Genomic DNA, 19,115 nt, shown 5'->3' on the forward strand with positions numbered 1-19,115 from the left:
TCTTGCATTTTGTTGCCGTCCCCATTAAATCTTGGTTTCAGTCTGCAAATTGAACTACAAGGTGGGTGTCATGATACAGTTTCATGTGGTGCCAATATGACTAGAACATGTGAATGTAAAAATAAAAAATAAAACTGACAACTGCATGTTTAATTTCTTTAAAAAAAAAAAAGAAAAAAAAAATCTCACCTGCCAGACACCAATGACGGCATTAGCAATGAGGATAAGAAGGATGACGACAGGCTCAACAAAGGCGGTGGCTGTCTCCTCCCCCTCCTCAAACAAAGCCAACACCTAGACAAACATGCGGCACACAGAGTCAGAACTTCCTCATCACACAGTTGATACTTAAGTCGTGTTTTGGTGTTGCGGGGGGAAAAAATGTCCTCATGGAGGATGGAGTTGACGCGGTAATGAAAATGTCATTTGTGTAGAACAGCTGCGCCTCCAGTGAGACGTGATCATGGTGTTTAACCTTGCAAGTAACCGCCACATTCAATTATAATCACATTATATATTATAATCACATTATATACATTCATTTCTTTGATTGAATAGAATGCTGTGGTGTATAAAAGGGGATACTGACATAGCACAAGCACTTAAAAACTCATTTTAGCTCGGTCCTGATGTCTTTATTAGATTTAACCATTGTAGGCATTTGCCTTTGCTACTTAATATAAATCACTAACTGGGAACCTGTCACAGCAGCTGGAGGACTTGGTAAATATTTCCTTATTGTTTAGGAAGTTGAATAATTTCATAGTAATTTTCATGAAATATAAATATAAATATGTATAAATATATATAAATATATATAAATATATAAATATATATAAATATAAATAAATATAAATATATATATATGTATAAATATATATATATATATATTTTTTTGCTATTATTTAATTTGTACTTGAAATCGTTCATTAAAGTAAATTTCTTGCCCTCTTGTCACAGTCTCATTAGCAGTTGTATTCTGCAAAGAAGAAGTAGAAATAAGTGCCGTTTGTAATGAGATGGTATTTACACTAACTTGCATGCTTGCTACCTTGGAAACAATCAAAACAAAAATGCAGCCCTTATTTCATCATAAAATCTTAATTTCAAATTCATATTTTCCACAGTCAATCATAAATTTTGCACACAGGAGTTAAGGGGCTAACTGGTTCATCATTGTTACGCGATATCTTTAGCCGAGAGCAGTCAGTGAGTATGAATTCAGCTCGACTAACATTGCATTTGAACGAAAAGGAAAAAGGCCACGGGTTGTTTTTCAACAGTAAATAGAGTTAAAGGCCGCATTTCAAACTGCAACTTACACAAGAACGCTGACTGTTTCTGAAATCCATCTTTTCTTTCAACAGAGTCTGAACGCCAAAACAAACTCACGAATGCAGCACTAATGTATTCTAACCGCCGCTTTTATACTTTGTAATCAGTCGTTAGTCATTCATCAAGTTTTGTCCGAGTAAGATTTGTTGCAGGGCTTCAATCCAATCCCGCAAAAAAGTTACGACTCATAGAAGGAGCATTGTTGTCTCGTTTGTTTGTCTGGGAAACATACGAGGCAACAATTCGAGTTCTTTTCCTCTGACCTTCTCAACACATTGCAAAATGCAACCACAAGAATAATATTGTTAATATTGAATGTCGCACAGAGGGATCAATCGAAATTGAGCGTGAAAACAATTCCAGAAGTCTTATACAGATTCATTAAATTCATAATAAAAAAAACTTTTGATTAGCTGTGTTTTTTGCCTTGCAACTTGGGTGCTATTTAATTACATTTTTGGCTTAACTTTCCCTTTAACGATAAATATATTTTTTATAGATTCTTATATAAGATTTACATTTCTTGAGATTCTAAATTTGGGGTTTTCGTTGGTTTTAAAATATAATACTTAATATTTAACTCTGGAATGATTTTATATAAAGTTTTTCACCATTTAAATTGTACTACTGAAGGTATCCACTTACGCAATATTCTAATTTACAGAGATGCACCTGCCTCCACCCTCAGTCTCCATTTGCAATTAAATGCTTTTGACTTTATATTCATGAATCGGACATAGATGTCTCTCATTGTTTCAGAAAAAATACATCACAAAAAATACGATGAGCACGATTATGGCAAAGGTTGTCAATCCTTGCTTTTTCCTACCTTTAAGATCCAGACCCAACAAACTCCTAATTTTGTTTTGACTTTGCTCTCACGATCGTTTTCTGTTGTGAGACAACAGAAGTGTGACAAAATGGAGAGCAGCTCATTGCATCCAGGGTCCCTTATGCACTGGCAGCTGCGCAGCAATCAAGTTGCTTTAAAAGTCATTTGTACGCCCCATTGATAAACAATTACAAGCGGACACCAAATCTGCCATTTATTAGTGAAATCATTGAACCATTTTAAAGCTCTGAAACTTCCTGGCAAAAAAAAATTAAAAATGACCTTGACATTTTCGGCCCCATTGCATTATAATTACTCCACAGCTGATTGACTCCAACTCTCATTTGGCCTTCAAAATGATTTTTGCATACCATCTTTGGGCCTTGGAGTCCAAATAGCAGGGAATAAATTAGGCGTTCCCTCAAACTGATTGCATAAATTGTTGGTGGGCCTGTTGCATGTGATTTACCAAGATTGCAAAGTTTAACTAAGGCCCCAAATAGGGAGAGCAAAATTGCAAGTTCACCACTCTGATTGACTGCACATGGCGTCGACCAGAGATGGGCATTTTAGGGACAAGACAGTCCTAACGAATGCTCATCTTTGGGACAGAGGACCAGACGTTTTTTTTTTTTTTTTTTTAAAGGATGGACTAAGCAAGGACGGAAGTGGATTTTTATCCGTCCCAAACTGGGTCAATGTTGATAGAAGTCTAATATTTGTGCTTGGAAGACAATGAAATCTTATAATGCTGTTACTTGTACTACCTTTGACTGAGAGCGAGCGAGCGAGAGAGGAAAAAAAAAAAAAACACGGCAGCAATTCGAGGGTGTGTGTGAAGAAGCAATTGAGAGCCAAAATAAGCATCTTTAGTTGTGTTCAGTTTGAGCAAAGGGATAAAGTGCAATAACTTATTTTCTATTAAATTATTTAATCTTTAATTAAGTTAATTGATATATTTAATTAAATTATTGTTACATTGCACGGGAGAGGTGAGCTCTCCAATCTTGTTGTACAATGAGTACAATGACAATAAAGGGCATTCTGAATCTGATTCTGATTCTAAATAGAGTCATCTTTACGGTGCGACCCCGGTCCGAGGTCATCTGTGAATTTGCCTCCTGTGACAACAAGAGTCTGAGAAAGTAACTATAGCTGCGTCCCACAGTGTTTATATTATAGCTAATACCGCATTTAATAAAGTGGTGACAGACGGCTATTCGTCCAAAGTGGCTAATGTTGATTTGGTTTCACACTACAGGTTCAACTTTTTTGTTTTTTGTCAATAGGAGGTAACAGCACTGTTATTAAACGGGAGCTGCAAGTGAGGAGAGATGAAGTATAGCCACTTTTCATTGGATGATGGAGTGCTGAAGAGCACCGAGTGTGTCACGACACCCTAAGCCCGGTCGATAGCATATCATTTGGCTTCATTTCGGGGCTTATGACAGAGAAATTGGATGGCGACAATGGCGATGCTCTCGGTAGGGCCCTTTCATAAAACACATTATGCAGTCTGCACACACCGAGACAGCTATTTGAATAGCTAGGACCAACTCTCAAGATAAAAGCAGTCGATAAATAATAACATTTGATTTGTCTGTCACTTGACCTTGCAGGAAACAATTTATGAAAATCTAACTTTTGAAGCGCCTACCATATCTTGTTCTTTTCAATAGGAGGGGAAAAAAAAGGGAAGATAAATGTGCTGTAATTAATGATTGTTGGAGTATTATTGGCGGCACGGTGGACGACCGGTTAGCACGACGGCCTCACAGAGCGGAGGTCATGGGTTTGATTCCGGCTCCGGCTTTCCTGTGTGGAGTTTGCATGTCCTCCCCGTGCCTGCTTGGGTTTCCTCCGGGTATTCCGGTTTCCTCCCACATTCCCAAAACATGCACGACAGGTTGATTGGACGCTCTAAATTGCCCCTAGATATGAATGTGAGCGCGGATGGTTGTTTGTCTATGTGTGCCCTGCGATTGGCTGGCAACCAGTTCAGGTTGAACCCCGCCTACAGCTCGACGACAGCTGGGATAGGCTCCAGCACCCACCGCCACCTTAGTGAGGAGAAGCGATTTAGATAATGGCCGGATGGAGTATTATTGACCAACGAATGCCATAGAACAAAAAAACGATAACGTGAATTATGAAAAGAAAAAAGTCATAGTTATACACGTCTATTAAGACTAGTGCAGTGCTTCTCAAATAGTGGGGCGGGCCCCCCTGGGGGGGGGGGGGGGGGGCGTGGTGCGATACTGAGAGGGGTGTGTGTGACCTTGGGGAACATACTTTTTTCCCCGCCGTAGTACAATAAAGTGTAATTGCACATCCACTCCAGTAGTTGGCAGTAACGCTCTCCTTGGCCAATGTGCGTTAACTGGACGGTGTAGGTTGGTTTTCCAACGATTGCTATAATTGCTGTCGCTATCATTTATAGTTGCGGCGGAGAATGGCTGGGGGAGGAGGGCGTCGTAACTAAAAATATTTAAGAATCACTGGACTAGTGGAAGCTAAGAGAAATGTATCAATGTAAAGTCGTCTGGGTGTGTAAAAATTTACAGCTTGTCTTCGCTCTTCCTCGTTAACCGCCATATTTACAGAGAAAACTCCATCTAACAGTGCTTGAGGTAATAAGAGCTTTTCCAACCCACGCCTGCACTTGGAGCCATTAGTCAGGGCATATTGTGTCATATACATTTATAGCGTTTCAGAAATAGAAAAAGCAAGTCCATTCCAAAACACCAGCGACGTGTTGTAATAGATGGAAAAAAGTTGAGATGTGTTCAGGATTCCCCGTGCCACGCCTCTCCTACCTTCACTCCAAGCAAGGCCACAATTTGAGCCACTGCAGCGGAGGCGGTTTTGATGGACAGTTGTGTTTCCAAGTGGGCTCTCCCTGTTCCCCTCAACTAAATCTGTATCAACACCGGACGGAAAAGACTTCCATGCACAATTTTCCGCACTAAACCAGAGCGGTAACTAAGTGACTGCGAGAACAACGCCGATAAGCAGCATCAATTTCCAGCCCAGCATCCAATTAGAGTGTCATTATTTCAAAAGGAGGGTGAGCAACGCTCACCGAGGCGAGCGCTACTTACAAAGGAGACGCAGGCAGCAAGAAGGAGGATCCTGACCAGAAGGTTTTCAAACTGTTCCAACACGAGTTCCCACAGGGACTTTCCTGTGAGATGCACACACACACACACAAATACACACGCAGTTGTCTGGAGGGAGTCAAAGTTGAGAAAATTTAAAAGTGGAAAGAATGCGTAACATCTCGTTTGCCAACACCTACAAGCAGCAGAAACAATAATAATAATAATCTGTATTTAGTAACGTGTCCATTTGTATGAGTTTATATCGTGGTCTCCAGAAAAGAAATCGCTCCACACATTTAATCATGCAAGGGAGGAGGATATGAACCCTCACTGGAAAAATCAATATTTACCTTCTTCAGCAGGGAGCTCTGTCACGAAGGTTGTAGAGGAATTGATGAGGTGGAGGCGAAGACAGACCAAGCGGGGATTGTAAGGGGAACAAAGAAAATATTTAGTTTAATGGGTGAAGTTAACCACATTAAATATCAATAAAGACAATGCTCCTGAATCACGTCATCTTCAGTAACTCATATTATTATTTAGTATCATGTCTTTTATTGAGGTGGACGAGCTTGGAACTTTGTTATACCGAGAGGTACGATACGTAAGACGGAACTCTTGTGTTGGGTTTAATTGTCAGTAAATGTCGGTCTCTACATGTGCCTATGCATGAATTTGACCAGATGTGTCATCAAAGTGAAAATGTCAATACACAAAAATGCAGTGAAGAAAAATTGAAAATTGGATTAAAAAAAAAAAAAAAAAAAAAGGCTGAACAATTAAGTGAATTCAAATTGACATTGCAAATTTGAAATCACTAGAGCTGCAATTTTGAAAAAAATATATACAAAAATATAGGATCATGAAATAAACTACACCACATTTTTGTCTCATCCGTGTTTTGTTAGTGGCAGAACTAAACATGAAAATAAATTAAAGTACAACAGATTTGACTGTTATTATTACAAATCCTTTTGAGATTAAAATTTCCATATCGCTTCTCTTATTTTCGACATCAATGGATATTTTAATCATTACATTCCTAATTAATGTTGTAATCTGACTTGATTTTTCGCCACACCTGTTTGGAGGAATTTGGGGAAGTTGTCATGGTGACATGCTTCATATGTTAACAACTAACTGAAATAGATAAACTGTATTTGATTAATTCATGGTTCTCTGGCTTTATTTTAGCAAATACTTAACCTAGAAAGACCAAAAATGTATGCATAAACAATGACAATAATAATACATTTTTGTTCTGTCGTAAAAAATAATTAATATCGACCTTTGTTAAAAAAAAAAATACATGGGGGAAATGAGCTTCAAAAAAATAATCACAATATTAAGAGAGAAAAAAAAAACATTTAGACCGTTCCTTTTGCGTTGAGATCATTGTAAAATTTAAAAAGGAGACAAAGTACATTAATACTCTAAAGTGAAAAGATGTATAAATTCCTCAGCTTTGATATTTAGTGTAAAACCTTCGGAATCGAACCCTCCACCTCTGCACTGCGAGGCCATCGTGCTAATCAGTTGTCAACTGTGCCGCCACATGCAATTCTCCTGGCAGAAAAGTCAACATGGTGATTGACAAGCCCCGTTTAAGACATTACCACACTTATGACCCAAAAGTGCTCAGTCAAGTCCAACGCAAAGAAACAAAATCATCCTGACTGCTGATGAATGTCCAAAACGTTTTCATGGGATACAGTGGGAAAAGAAGCAACAACCCTAAATGGTGCTGTGGAAATAAGCAGCAAGTTTCTCCAGCATGTTTTGAGCAGACGTCGCTACAACGATTACAAAACGTGACCATCTGGGGAAAAGAGTTGGAAAGCGGGAGGAGCATGACGCTAGGCCTCAGCCGCCTTCCAAAAACAAAATCCTCGCAGTCACTCAGTTTGCACTCGTCACAAACGGAAAGAGAAACAACTAGATTGGCCAAACTTGTCTTACAGTTGTGGACTTAAAAATGATGTCCGCACTAATTCACATTATTACAGCTTGTTTTTCAGTTTGAATCTACTAATTACATGGCTGCTGTGGTTTATATGAACCAAGTATTAATTTAGTGTTTTTCAAAATCAAATTTTTATTTTAAGTTTTTTTTTTTTTTTTACTTTATTTTTTTTTCTTAAAATTTCCAGTGAATTTTTTTTTGCTTGTGTATTGGTATAGCAAACAAATTGAAATGCTCCCATCAAATAATTTTTTCTTACCTTACTTTTTTTTTTAAATAAAGCATAATAGCAGTGAAATATAAATGTAAAAACAGAATGTTAAAGACGTAAAGTGGCTTCATAAAGAGTAATTAGGATGAAAGTACTGTAGTATTTGCGTTTTGACGTATTACGGCTTAGTTAGTCATGTCAGACGCTTGATTTACAACGCTGTTGGTTCAGTATCTTCAATTAGCCTCGAGAAAGACCTGAGGGAGATTTAAACCCAGAGCAGTTTGTGTCAACCTTACACACCAACATTGTGCCCAAGAACTTATCAAAAAATAAGCCATGCTGCTTTCAGGTGAGATTTTCAGTAAACTCCCTGTAGTGATGTCACCATTGTGAGGTCTTACGCAATTTGTTTCCTTACAAGTTGGATCATCTCAAGGTTTGTGTGCCTCCACTGCAGAATTGAACCACATTTCAGAACTGACTTGGAATCCTCAAACTAGTTGATGCGGTCCGCAGTCTGCACCTGAGCTCTATTACTTTAACACCTGACTAAACAAACTGAACCAAGGAAGGAAAACAACTTGAGTTGGATTAAAACAGACAAGTGTGACTGCACCCTACTACGGGTGTCAAATAAACACTTTCCCGATGATGTGTTCTGGGCATGTCCAGGCAGAAGTAGACCATGTTGGAGGGAATACGTGATTAGGTTGACCTTGGATTGCCTCAACTCCATGGCTGGACAAACCAGCACATAGCATGCAGGATATAGAAATAGCATTGGCATAATACCACTGAGTCACTGTGGATAGCGTCAAATTTGAAGTCTTGCGGGCTTTTAGCCTTGAGGTTTGCTGGGTGAAGTCAGCGGGGAATTCATCAGCGGCAATATGGAGAAGTGGATTCTGCTGTTTTCCATGCTTCATCCGTCTGACATAAGCTCCATTACTTCGCTTCCCTGGTTGTATCATTTTTTTTATGGCAGACAGGCTGGCTGAGGCTCAAGTGCGAGAGACAAAAGACAGACTGACTGAAAGGACAAGACAGCGGGAGGGAGGGCTCGAGGTGCAGAACGGGTTTCCCGGTGTTCCCTCTGCCAAGGATTCCCCTCACAGTCAGTCTGGGCTGCGTCAAGCCAAAGGCTTGCCCAGTCACATTCCTGAATAGTGACTTCACCTCGAGCCGTGTCCCCATAACACTTCCCCACCTCCTCCCTACGGGCCCAGACAATGAATAAAAAAGAAAAAAAGAGACCTTGTATACACACAGCAGAAAAGCGGTCAATGCCAACAAAAGGGGAAACACTTCCTGGAGACGGTCGCCAACAACAGCAAGGAGCTTGTTTCTGTGTCCACTGTTGGAAGGGAAAGCGGGAAACCTGACATATTTCTTTTAGCACTTCACATCGTTTCCTTGCTTTCACAGTTTGCCTCTCTTTGCACATGTGCAGATTATCGGAAACTAAATAAACGAGTAGAGTTGAACAACCAAAGCATTCCCTCTTTTGGTCAGCAGCTTCATGCATGCTTTTGTTGACATTCATCTCGGGCTGCAAATACTTTGCTTGAACAATAAACAGCTTTTAAGTCGAGTAACTTATTCAGTAAACCTTTGCAGAGTTGAGCAAATCAAAAAACAGGCCTATAAATATCATGATGGTAATCCCCGAGCTAATAGCTACTGCGCACTAATGTATGATAGCTTCCTTCATGCATTTCCTCTCACAATGCATGATCACACAGGAAATGCATTAACAAAAAAATTATTGTAAATAGGCCTGAAGAATTTTAAGAAAAAATTGTGTTGATTTTTCTGACAGATATTACGATGTTGATATAATTTGAGATTTTGTCACAATGTGCAGTGACGTTTACCAACATGACACAAATTGCCATTATACCATTAAAAACAATAAAAGCGGTTTCTGTAATAATGCAAGGACACTAAAGAGGTTTAGTTAGGGGGAGCAGTTTTTTCTCAAGTTTTTAAAAACTACTTGCGCTCAAGTATAATTTTGGATTCATGTGAACGTGTGTAAATGAAAATGCATTTTTTTACATTTCATACTAATCTACATGTTCTTTGTACATAAAGGTCACATTATAAGTCAGTAAAATCACTGTTCCTTAGCAAAGCTAAACTGATTAAAATATATAATTTTGAGACCTATTATTGCGTAGTACTCAAAACTCAAAATACTGCAAATATTATTGAAGAGATAATAAATATTTAATATACGTTGGACATCGAACCTCTTCGTCAAGATGACGACAGCCGTTTACGTGTTCCAGTCTGAAAGCATCCGCTAAATTGCTAACATTGTCGTCGTCTAATTCTGAGTCTAGATACATATTAATTAATTGACATTTCTGTTCACAGCTGCTGGTTCTCCGCCATAACGCGGTGCTAGACAGATTTCTGTTCAAAGTCCTAAGCACTTATTTTTGGTCTTTTCTTACGCTATATTTCACTTTAGCGATTAGCACGTTTAGCGACTCATCGTTCGCCTCTTCGGTTAAGACGCAACTTGTTAGTAGGGTAGTTTATTTGTCACCACAGAGGAGATGATCCACATCACGCAGCTCATTGCTGCTACTTTGCACGGATTTAAATACTGTATAGTACAAAAAAAAAAAAAAAAGCCTGTGCTGCAGCGGCGCAAGCTAGCTTAGCACCTAGCATTCAAGATTCCTTGAAAGAAATTTCTCCCAGGATCACGGGCAACGTTTTTAATTATTATTTTAAATAAGTACGACGCTGGTTAGTGTAAACTGCTTTTTTGGTCGCAAAACGATAAATCATTCAGCCCTAATTGTAAATGTTGCCAATTTTGCTACCGAACCGCAAAAACACTATTGCACAAGAGACAATGGCTAAATCCAACTACTACATTTAGCCTGTGTGCAAATATCTCGAAGTGTTCTGCCCGCATGCTGTCGCTGGCAGATGATGTGTCACCAAGCCATTTATCATTTGTCGGCAGCGCAATGAAACAAGGAAATCTGCTTGACACATTGACAAACCTCAAACTGGAATAAACTTCTGCACAGAAATAAATGGATGACAAAAAGTACACACACACGCACTGCAATTATCTTTACAACTTTTGTGGGTAATTACAATAAACATGTTTTCCTGCCATCTATTCTGTTGTGTTTGACTGATCCAAAAACGTTTTTTGACAATGAGCTTCCGGGATGAGCTGAAGGTGAGAAGTTGGCATGGAGCTCCAAAATATATGAAGACTACTTTATTCATGAAGGTCCAGATATATGGAATTGAGGATTTTTTTTTCGCACCAATGAGACACTTATTAAACACTATATCATGCATAGAAAAGTGTTGATAGTGGGAAGAAACTTTACTTGATTCATTGTAGCAATTATTTTATCCTCTGTGTTCGATCAAGCGTCAATTCTCCTTCTGAATTTTATGAGGTGCGCAAATCACAACACGTCTAAAATGCAGCAAGAAACTAACTTTCTCTCTGTCATAAGAGAGGATTAAGTGGAAACTTCTTTCTTGCCAGTTGAGACCAAAATATCTTGAAATTCAGGTCACTGGCTCTGTCTGCTGGATACTTTCATCCAATCAAACGGTTGGGTAGGAAATGGGCAGAAATTCAACAATGGAGTAAGGAGGACATTCAAAACTGGTATCTTGAATTGTATTAGATTTTGCGACATCGCCACAAGTCATGCTAATTGCACGGCTACAACTACTTTTCATTCAGTGGCCTCTGTGTGTGCATGTTCCAGTAATTAGAATTTTTGGGGGGTTTTCACAACGACGAGCAGTTCATGGAATAGCCAATGAATGGCCTCTCGTTTGTCGGCCAACCTTGGTGATTGTATAAATATTGTAAAAACAGATGAATTGTACATCGCGGTAAGGTTAAACCGATGATCATCCAAGCCGATTCTCTGCGCCAATATTTATAGTTTTAAAAATATCTGTTGGGAAATGATAAATCAATTTAAAAATGTGTCAACTTCAAGGAACAATTTATTTAAATTTTCTGTTAAATTAACTTATTCTACTGACTCTGAGAAAACTCCGCACCTTTTGTTTTTATTTGAAATCAATACAAAGATGACTGAAATTTTAATTTTAAATATTTCATTTTGAAATTTTGGCTAACTTTATTTACTGTCAAACACTATAAAAAGTTATTGTTTTAGTTTTCATTGAACTTTTTATGACGCTGTAAGCTTCCTGAACATTTTGTAAGAATTTTACAACAAAGATGCAGACTGCTTAAAATCTTTAATAATAATAGATTTTTTTTTAAAAAGAATCAACATTATGCAAAATAAAAAAACTTCAACCAAAAATATATTTTTGGCATCTTATTTTTTAGATTAAGACGGCAATATTTTCCCATTTACTGAGAAGGCATATCAGCCTCCTTGACTACTAATTATCAGTATCACTCCCCCCAAAAATAAATAAATAAATAAATTTAAATAAATAAGTCACCATCAATTCATTTATTATTTATTTTTATTATATATTTATTATATTAAGGTCACGCCATTGCGGTTGGGCTAGAGTCCATTTATATTTCCTTTATCATAAACCAGGAAAATCAGCAATGAATTTTTCTTTTTCAATTAAAATTTTACAACAAGATTATATAAATTTTCTGAGCAGTGTTGTCAACCAAGTAAAATGCCACCTGGGGGAAAACTATAGCGGCGGCCTTTGCTGTTGCTCAACTTCCCGTAACTTTTGTCATGTTTCCTTGAGAGCACACACACTACAATTAAAATGTGGTACCAGTTTTTTTTTTTTTTATGTCTTTTGCAATAAACCGCTTCAGTATGGCCCTCATCACTGGCGACCAACAGATGCACAAGCAGGACGTATAAAGCCATGTGACAAGCTAAAGCGAAATGACACACTGAACCACTTGAGCCAGGAAGTGACTTGAAACCTCGCGGCCTTCTGTTACTTTTCAACAACTTAACTCACTCTTCTCAGCCCACAGAACTCCAACGACAATGCCGTTCTCTCCAGGAAACTGGTCAGACAATTCAAGTGAAAAGGCAAACAAACGCCTGCTTGAGAAGAGCACTCAGCAGTGTGTTGGCGTGGAGGAGAAGACAATGGAACATCTCACGCATCGAGTGACACATTCTGCCTTGAAAGTCGTCGTGCAGCACAAATCACTTTTGTTTATCCCCCATTTTTTATGAGCTGATCTCAAAGACGTAAGACTTTTTATGTTTACACAAAAGGCCCATTTCTTTTAACGGTTGTTCGCAACGCTGTTTTAATTTGTGTCAGCGAGCACCATCTCCTTTGCCGAGCTAATCCAACCACAAGTGTGCAAGGTAAATGTTGTTCACGCTCAACGCCGACTAGATTTCTAAACCCACAAGCCTTTTTTGGTGATAATCACTCTCTTAATGTTCCAAACGACTTGCCAGTGTTTGATTAAGAAAATGTTGCCCTGGGGAGCTGTTCCAGAGTGTTGGATTACGTGAACTTCCCATATTTGATGTCATGTCATCAACTGTCAAGTAGAGCACACCATTTTGTCTCAACTCCTGACAGCAAAGGAGGAAAACCCTACAGTGGAAAACAACCCCTGAATTGTCAGTGTGTCCACGCTCTGAAAAAAAAAAAAAAAAAAGAGCTTTTTTTATTTTTTTGGGGACCTGCTAAAAATAGGAGTCCTTTGCTTGTGGACTGTGAATGTTCAGCATAGAAATCATTGAGCATTACAGACTGTTAGAGTGCAAACATTCTTAGATCACGGGTGGGCAGCGATGTTGGTTTTCACGTGAGAAACTGCAACACTTGTCAAGAGTCACGCCCTAGCGAACCAAAGTATTGTTCAACACAAATTTAATATCACAACAAAAGTGAAAGTATAGCTGTTGGCATATAAATAGCATAATTGACATTTTATCTTGATTTCAAAAGGACTGCGATAATGAATTATTTTAGTAAATGAAAAATAGTGAAATCAACTAAGATTAAAATGAAAAAAAAAACACTTTACTTAACGAAAAAATAAATAAAATGATTTCGAAAAACGAAAACTGACCTACAGTTTACGTTTTCGAAACAAACTAAAAAACTAACAATAATTGTCGAGAAAATGTGCTTGGTTTTCATCGTCAGCAATAAATTTAATTTAGAATCTTTTGGGGTTTATTTTAAAGTCATTCCTTTCAATATTAACGGCCTGGCCGTTTCCCGGAAGAAGAGAAGGTCGAACAGTCATCTGGAAGTTGTAGTCCTCTTAATGTTTGTGACACAGAAGCGACATCATCAAGCAGCAGCCAATAAAAAAAAAAGAGCCAGCAAATGATATTACTGACGAGTTTGTGTCATAAACTGTACTCCGTATAATCAAAATGATTTGAAATCATATTTTGTTCAATTTTTACTGTACAATACTTCCAATGTTTTTTTTTTATTGTGATCACGTGTAAAACTATTTATTTATTTTTAAACAGAAAATTAAAAATCAATGTTTTTGAAAAAACTAATAAAAACTAACAAACCCACCCTGAAAACTAATTAAGATTAACTAAATTTTAAAAAAAATAACTCAAACCGAAATAAAAACTAACTATAATTATAGTTCCAAAACTATAATAACCCTGACAAGAAACGGTCAGAGACTGCGGACAGATGCAAAGTTTTACTAAAATCAAGTGTGCTTTACTATAATTTCAGGCATCATTGAATGAGCAACGTCCCAACAAACCGATCATTAAGGCCTATTTCCACTTTTGCGCTGTACGCTAATTAAACTGAGTGCACTGGAGGAATGAGACAACCGCTATTCTGTGAAAAGCGACTAAACGGGTCCTCACAGAAATTATATTTCCTGATAAGCTTCAAAAGAATTTTTGAGATAAAAAAAATGCAACAGCATATATTCTGTATTTGATCTGCAGTGTTTTTTTTAACAGCTTGATGGTAAATTCTGTGTCAAAACTAGATAAAATCTCTCATTTGTAGAATTTCATATGGAAAATTCAACTCATGTCATCAACAAGTCAAAATATGATTGGATGCAGGATAAAATTAAAAAAAGGTCACTGATCAACAATGGAGAAAATTAGATAAATTGCCATGCTAGTGTCATACAGAGCATAATAAGGAAGGAAACCCAACTTCCCATGGATGATTGCATGTTCGTCTTTAAAACACAAACTAGTTGAGAATGAATCAACAGCGCCTCTGTTGAGCTCTGGCAATTAGTGATCTCCACTTGGTCGGAGCGGCTTCATGGGAATTAAACAACGTGTCTGCACACGCACACAAATAATAGCAACCGATTTTGGGAAACAGTTCTGTACAAAAGACGAGCCAGCAGTATTTTTTTGCTTTTCACTGTAGTCAAATCAACACAGCAATAAAGTAAATAGTAAAGCAGGGCATGATTGCACAAAAATCCAAAAACGGGTAGAGGGGCTAAGTAAGAATTCATTTAATTTTGGTGAGGAACTACATAAAGTTATGGAGGGATACACGCACGTTTTTTTTCACCGATTTAGCCACTAAGGCAGAGGTCTCAAACTCAAGGCCCCGGGGGCCAGATCTGGCCCATGGCCTCATTTTATGTGGCCCGCAAAGGGCAAATCATGTGCATCAACTTCCTGTTTCCAACACATTTTCTTCACTTTTAACAACATTGAGATTTAAGATATTGCCATTTTTTTGTTACTAATCCTCCCTTTTTAAGATAAATTGAAGAATTGCTGAACAAACAATTACTTACTGGTTTCTGATTTCAAAACTGTGCTTTCCATTCAATTGTTCATTTATATGGGTTTACAGTCATAACTGCCCGCGGAGGGAGAGCTTCACCACGATGTGGCCCGTCCACAAAAATGAGTTTAACACCCTTGCACTGAGGCATCAATGAAACTAGCCAGCCTACTGATTGTTTGATTCCCTTTTTGTTTGCCCTCACATGTGCACACCAAGACAAACACTCATGCTCGTCATGCTAATGAGATTCTGGTAACGCCGCCTCATTTTAATGCATGCATGTTTGCGAGATCTAACATGCTTGTGTCACTCCAAGGCTTTTACAATGACACAGAAATAAACACCACAGAGTCAACTAGAAAGTCAACACTTTCCGAGAAGAGGGGAAGGGGAAGCAGCTGTGCATCACTCTGTAATATGTGGTAAGGCAGTCAACAAAACAAAAGTATATGCAAGAGTGGTGTCCCTACTTTGGCTTTGTCTTAGAGACAACACTAAAGTGGATACAATAATAGTCAGATCCAAAAAGGGAAATGGGTATCCCCTAGCACCAGCTATTATCTAGCCAGACTTACACACACACACACACACGCACAGGAAGTTCACAGCTAAAAGCAAAAAGCGATGTTATCTGTGGCGAGACGTTGCTTTTTCCATGAAGTCATCACAGGCCTCTGTGTAAAACGGCTGCGCGGCAAACAAGAGGCCAACTGTTTGACTTGCACAATATGGCGCTATAGAGTACGCCGCGGCTTGGCCACACATGCAAATGACAGGCCAGGAGGGGAAGGAGGGGATGTGAGCATTCAACACACCGAAGCTCCACACGAGCTTAGAAGCGCAAGGAGGTTGATACTAAACAAGAAAAAGCCATCCGACATTGAAGGATCTACCACGGGTGTTGTAGAACCTGTCGGCAAAAAGAAGCATTCGTAGTGTTGTTTTATTATAATGACCAAATATAATTAAAACATCGACTCAGTAGAACATACAGTAGACTTCCAGCAAGGCTCAACTGTTAACAGAAGTTTTGTGTGTCGTGGTTAGCTAGCAGGCTTTATCCTCCTGGTGGCTAAATGGGCAGCGCATGGATTGATTTATTGCAAAATATGTAACTGTACATTCACTTTTATCTGGATCCTTTCCAAGATTTTCCTTCCCCGTTCACCATCTTCCTGCAATATATCATGGAAATTTCTTCGGGGTAAGAGTGGCACCTCGATTCGCCCAAACTTAATTCCGAGACTCGGACCTGAACCACAAATGTTTTCCATTGTAATAAAAATAATTTTCAAATAGCCAATAAAAAAAAAAATGATAAAACCGCAAATAATTCTAAAAAATACATGATAACATACTTGACTTTGAAGGAATTACACAGTGTGTTTGTAAACGAATCACCGAGCAATGTCTAATCCTTTTCAAAATTATGAGGCAATATAATGCTAACGCTATCACCAGCTCTTAAGTCTGTTTGCTCTAGAATTGTTCACGATTCACCAAAACAGCTTTAAATAGCGCTGTGGCACCATCAACAGAAAAACTATTAATACGTTTCCTTTTTTTCTGCTCTCTTCTCATACTGTAGCTAAACAGACTTACAGTAGACTAGAGCAGGCTACAGAGAATGCCAACGCGTGGGCCGTGTCGGTAGGGGCAACTTTACCCATCAAACGCAATGCAAACACAAACCTGGCGGCCATGTTAGCAGGGGCGACTGTTCCACCAAAGGGAATGGGAAGCGCATAGCTTGTCGTGTTACACATCTCTGGAGCATACTATTTGTGTGTGTGTGTGTGTGTGTGTGTGTATAGTACATAAAGCCTATATTTATGGCAAAGGTTTCAAAATCAAAACCCGGGGGCCAGATCTGGCCCGCAACCTTATTTTATGAGGCTCGCCAAGGGCATATCATGTGCATCAACTTTCTGTTTCCAGCACATTTATTTTCACTTTTAACAACGTTAAGATATGAGATATTGACATTGAATTGTTACCAATCCTCCCATTTTAAAATAAATTGAAAATTGTTGAACAAACAATTACTTGCTTCTGATTGCAAAACTAGCTTTCCATCAATTTGTTGTGTGTAACTGATAACGTAAAGGTGATCATACATTTCTAAGGGTTCACAGCCATGACGGCCCTCAGAGGGAAACCATAACTACGATGTGGCCCGTCCACAAAATTGATCTATGGCATCAAATCATAATAGTGGTTAAAAAAAAATTAAGGGCCAACTCATGAACGCAACCACACGACTACCCCAAAGCACCAACAAAGTAAGATTTGGATTGACGAATAATTTTCCAATATATTGAATCTATTTTTTGCTTGTATTTATTTACAATTAATTTGTAATGTATTTGGCATTTTTAATTACTGCACTAGGTGTTTTTAGGCAATGAAAAAAAGTATTTGGCAATTGAACCCCTTCCTCAAATTAGTTTATTAAATCAAGGTTAAACTGCATTAATTTTTAGGCCTTTGGTATTTGATCTTATCGTGTGACTTGAGCGGCAAAGTATCAGCCTATTTTCAAGAAACACAGTGTTTAAAATGAAAACAGGTTGATCAAGCTTTTTTTGTTTTATCAACGTCGTCACCTCATCTCTCATTCGAGTAGTTGAAGTGTGTACTTCCTGCATGCTGGCCTGATTGACACGCAAGGATGTGTACGGTTTGTACACAGAACGCTTGCTGGTTTGTTTGACTTATTTTAGGAACTTGACATAAGGCGAAATTCAAGTGACCATCAGACCAGATAAAAGGAGATAATTATTAGGGCAACTATTTCAAAGGATAAATGGCTTGTCATTTGAGCGGTACCCATAGAGTTACTGCCGTGACAGTTTCAATAAGGGAGAATACCAAGAAAGGCTACAAATAGCCATCTTGAGGTCCAATAATTAGACATACAGGGTACATGTGTGTATATTATACAATGAGGGAGTCCTAATGCACCACTCTTTTTGACAATGTCACAAAGTACCCCCGTGCTCAATTAAACTAGGACTATAGAATAATCCTAAAATTGAAAAGGTGCCATTTATTTGTACATTGCACTGAAAGCTTACCAGAAAAAAAAAATAATGAAATATAACGCCCATTTTTTCACAGGGCCTAATTGAATCTTGCCGGTTTTAATAGGGCAGGATAATAGGGGGGGGGGGTAAAACTACTCACCATTCGGTCCATATTTCTCCAATTGCACTTTCACTTGCTCCTGGGTCAGTCCGGTGTTTTCATTCACGCCGAAAAAGTCTAAAACTTCACTCGCCGGTTTGGTGTGCGCGTTTTCCATCTCGGCGGACAAAAAAAATTGGCGCTTACACGAGGAGATGAGAATGCATGGAGTTGAACATCTACTCAGGCGCTCGTGTGGTGGAGACGAGCGAGGCGGTGGAGGCGCTGGAAGGTTTTCCGCAGACGGACGCTGAGGCGGTTGGATGAGTCTCCTTGCACGAGATCACCTGTCCCCTCCACAAGAAGAAAAAGAAGAAGCAGAAGCAATCCTGAACGAAACACACGCTGCTCTGCTTCAAGTGATCGTCTGCTGTGGACCTCATCAGCGTGTGAAGGTGTGTTGCGTGTGTGCACCGCCTCTCATCCGATGTCCACGCCCTCCTGCGCCCCCATTGGCCGCGCATACCTGTACGCGCTCCCGCGGCACAGGGACTTCCTCCGAGAGCACGTGACCAACACAAGGCGGCCAGTCGTCGTTTTGCATGTCGTGGTCGCGTCATATTTGCTTCTCTTTTTGTTCGAATGAAGAGGAAACGATATCCCATTTGTTTTGTGACTGTATTTGTTTTAGTCTAAATGTGAAATCTCAACGAACATATATTGACATGTTTAATTTGGGCTATCTGGTTTTCATAAACACTGTAGTGTGTTTCGTATTTTGGGTGTCAATGTTGCAAATGTTTTTTT

At 38.8% G+C, this 19,115-nt stretch overlaps 1 protein-coding gene across 2 annotated transcripts in view; it reads right to left on the bottom strand.

The window, feature by feature from the left end:
• atp2a3 (ATPase sarcoplasmic/endoplasmic reticulum Ca2+ transporting 3) overlaps positions 1 to 18,783 on the bottom strand; it is a 44,582-nt gene extending 25,799 nt beyond the window's left edge. The window contains exons 1-4 of one of the 2 annotated variants that reach the window (XM_088279522.1): positions 18,369 to 18,783; positions 5,619 to 5,636; positions 5,269 to 5,351; positions 190 to 294 (exon numbers count right to left, since the gene is read on the bottom strand). In XM_088279522.1, the coding sequence (XP_088135648.1) occupies positions 190 to 294; positions 5,269 to 5,351; positions 5,619 to 5,636; positions 18,369 to 18,486 (324 nt within the window). In that variant the 5' untranslated portion in view covers positions 18,487 to 18,783. The remainder of the gene's footprint in view (positions 1 to 189; positions 295 to 5,268; positions 5,352 to 5,618; positions 5,637 to 18,368) is intronic. The other variant, XM_088279521.1, reaches the window with a different exon arrangement.
• Between the last annotated feature and the right edge of the window lie 332 nt (positions 18,784 to 19,115).

This window comes from Idiotropiscis lumnitzeri, chromosome 17 (genome assembly GCF_059441095.1).
Source record: "Idiotropiscis lumnitzeri isolate Australia: NSW breed Sydney's pygmy pipehorse chromosome 17, RoL_Ilum_1.0, whole genome shotgun sequence".
NCBI lineage: Eukaryota > Metazoa > Chordata > Actinopteri > Syngnathiformes > Syngnathidae > Idiotropiscis > Idiotropiscis lumnitzeri.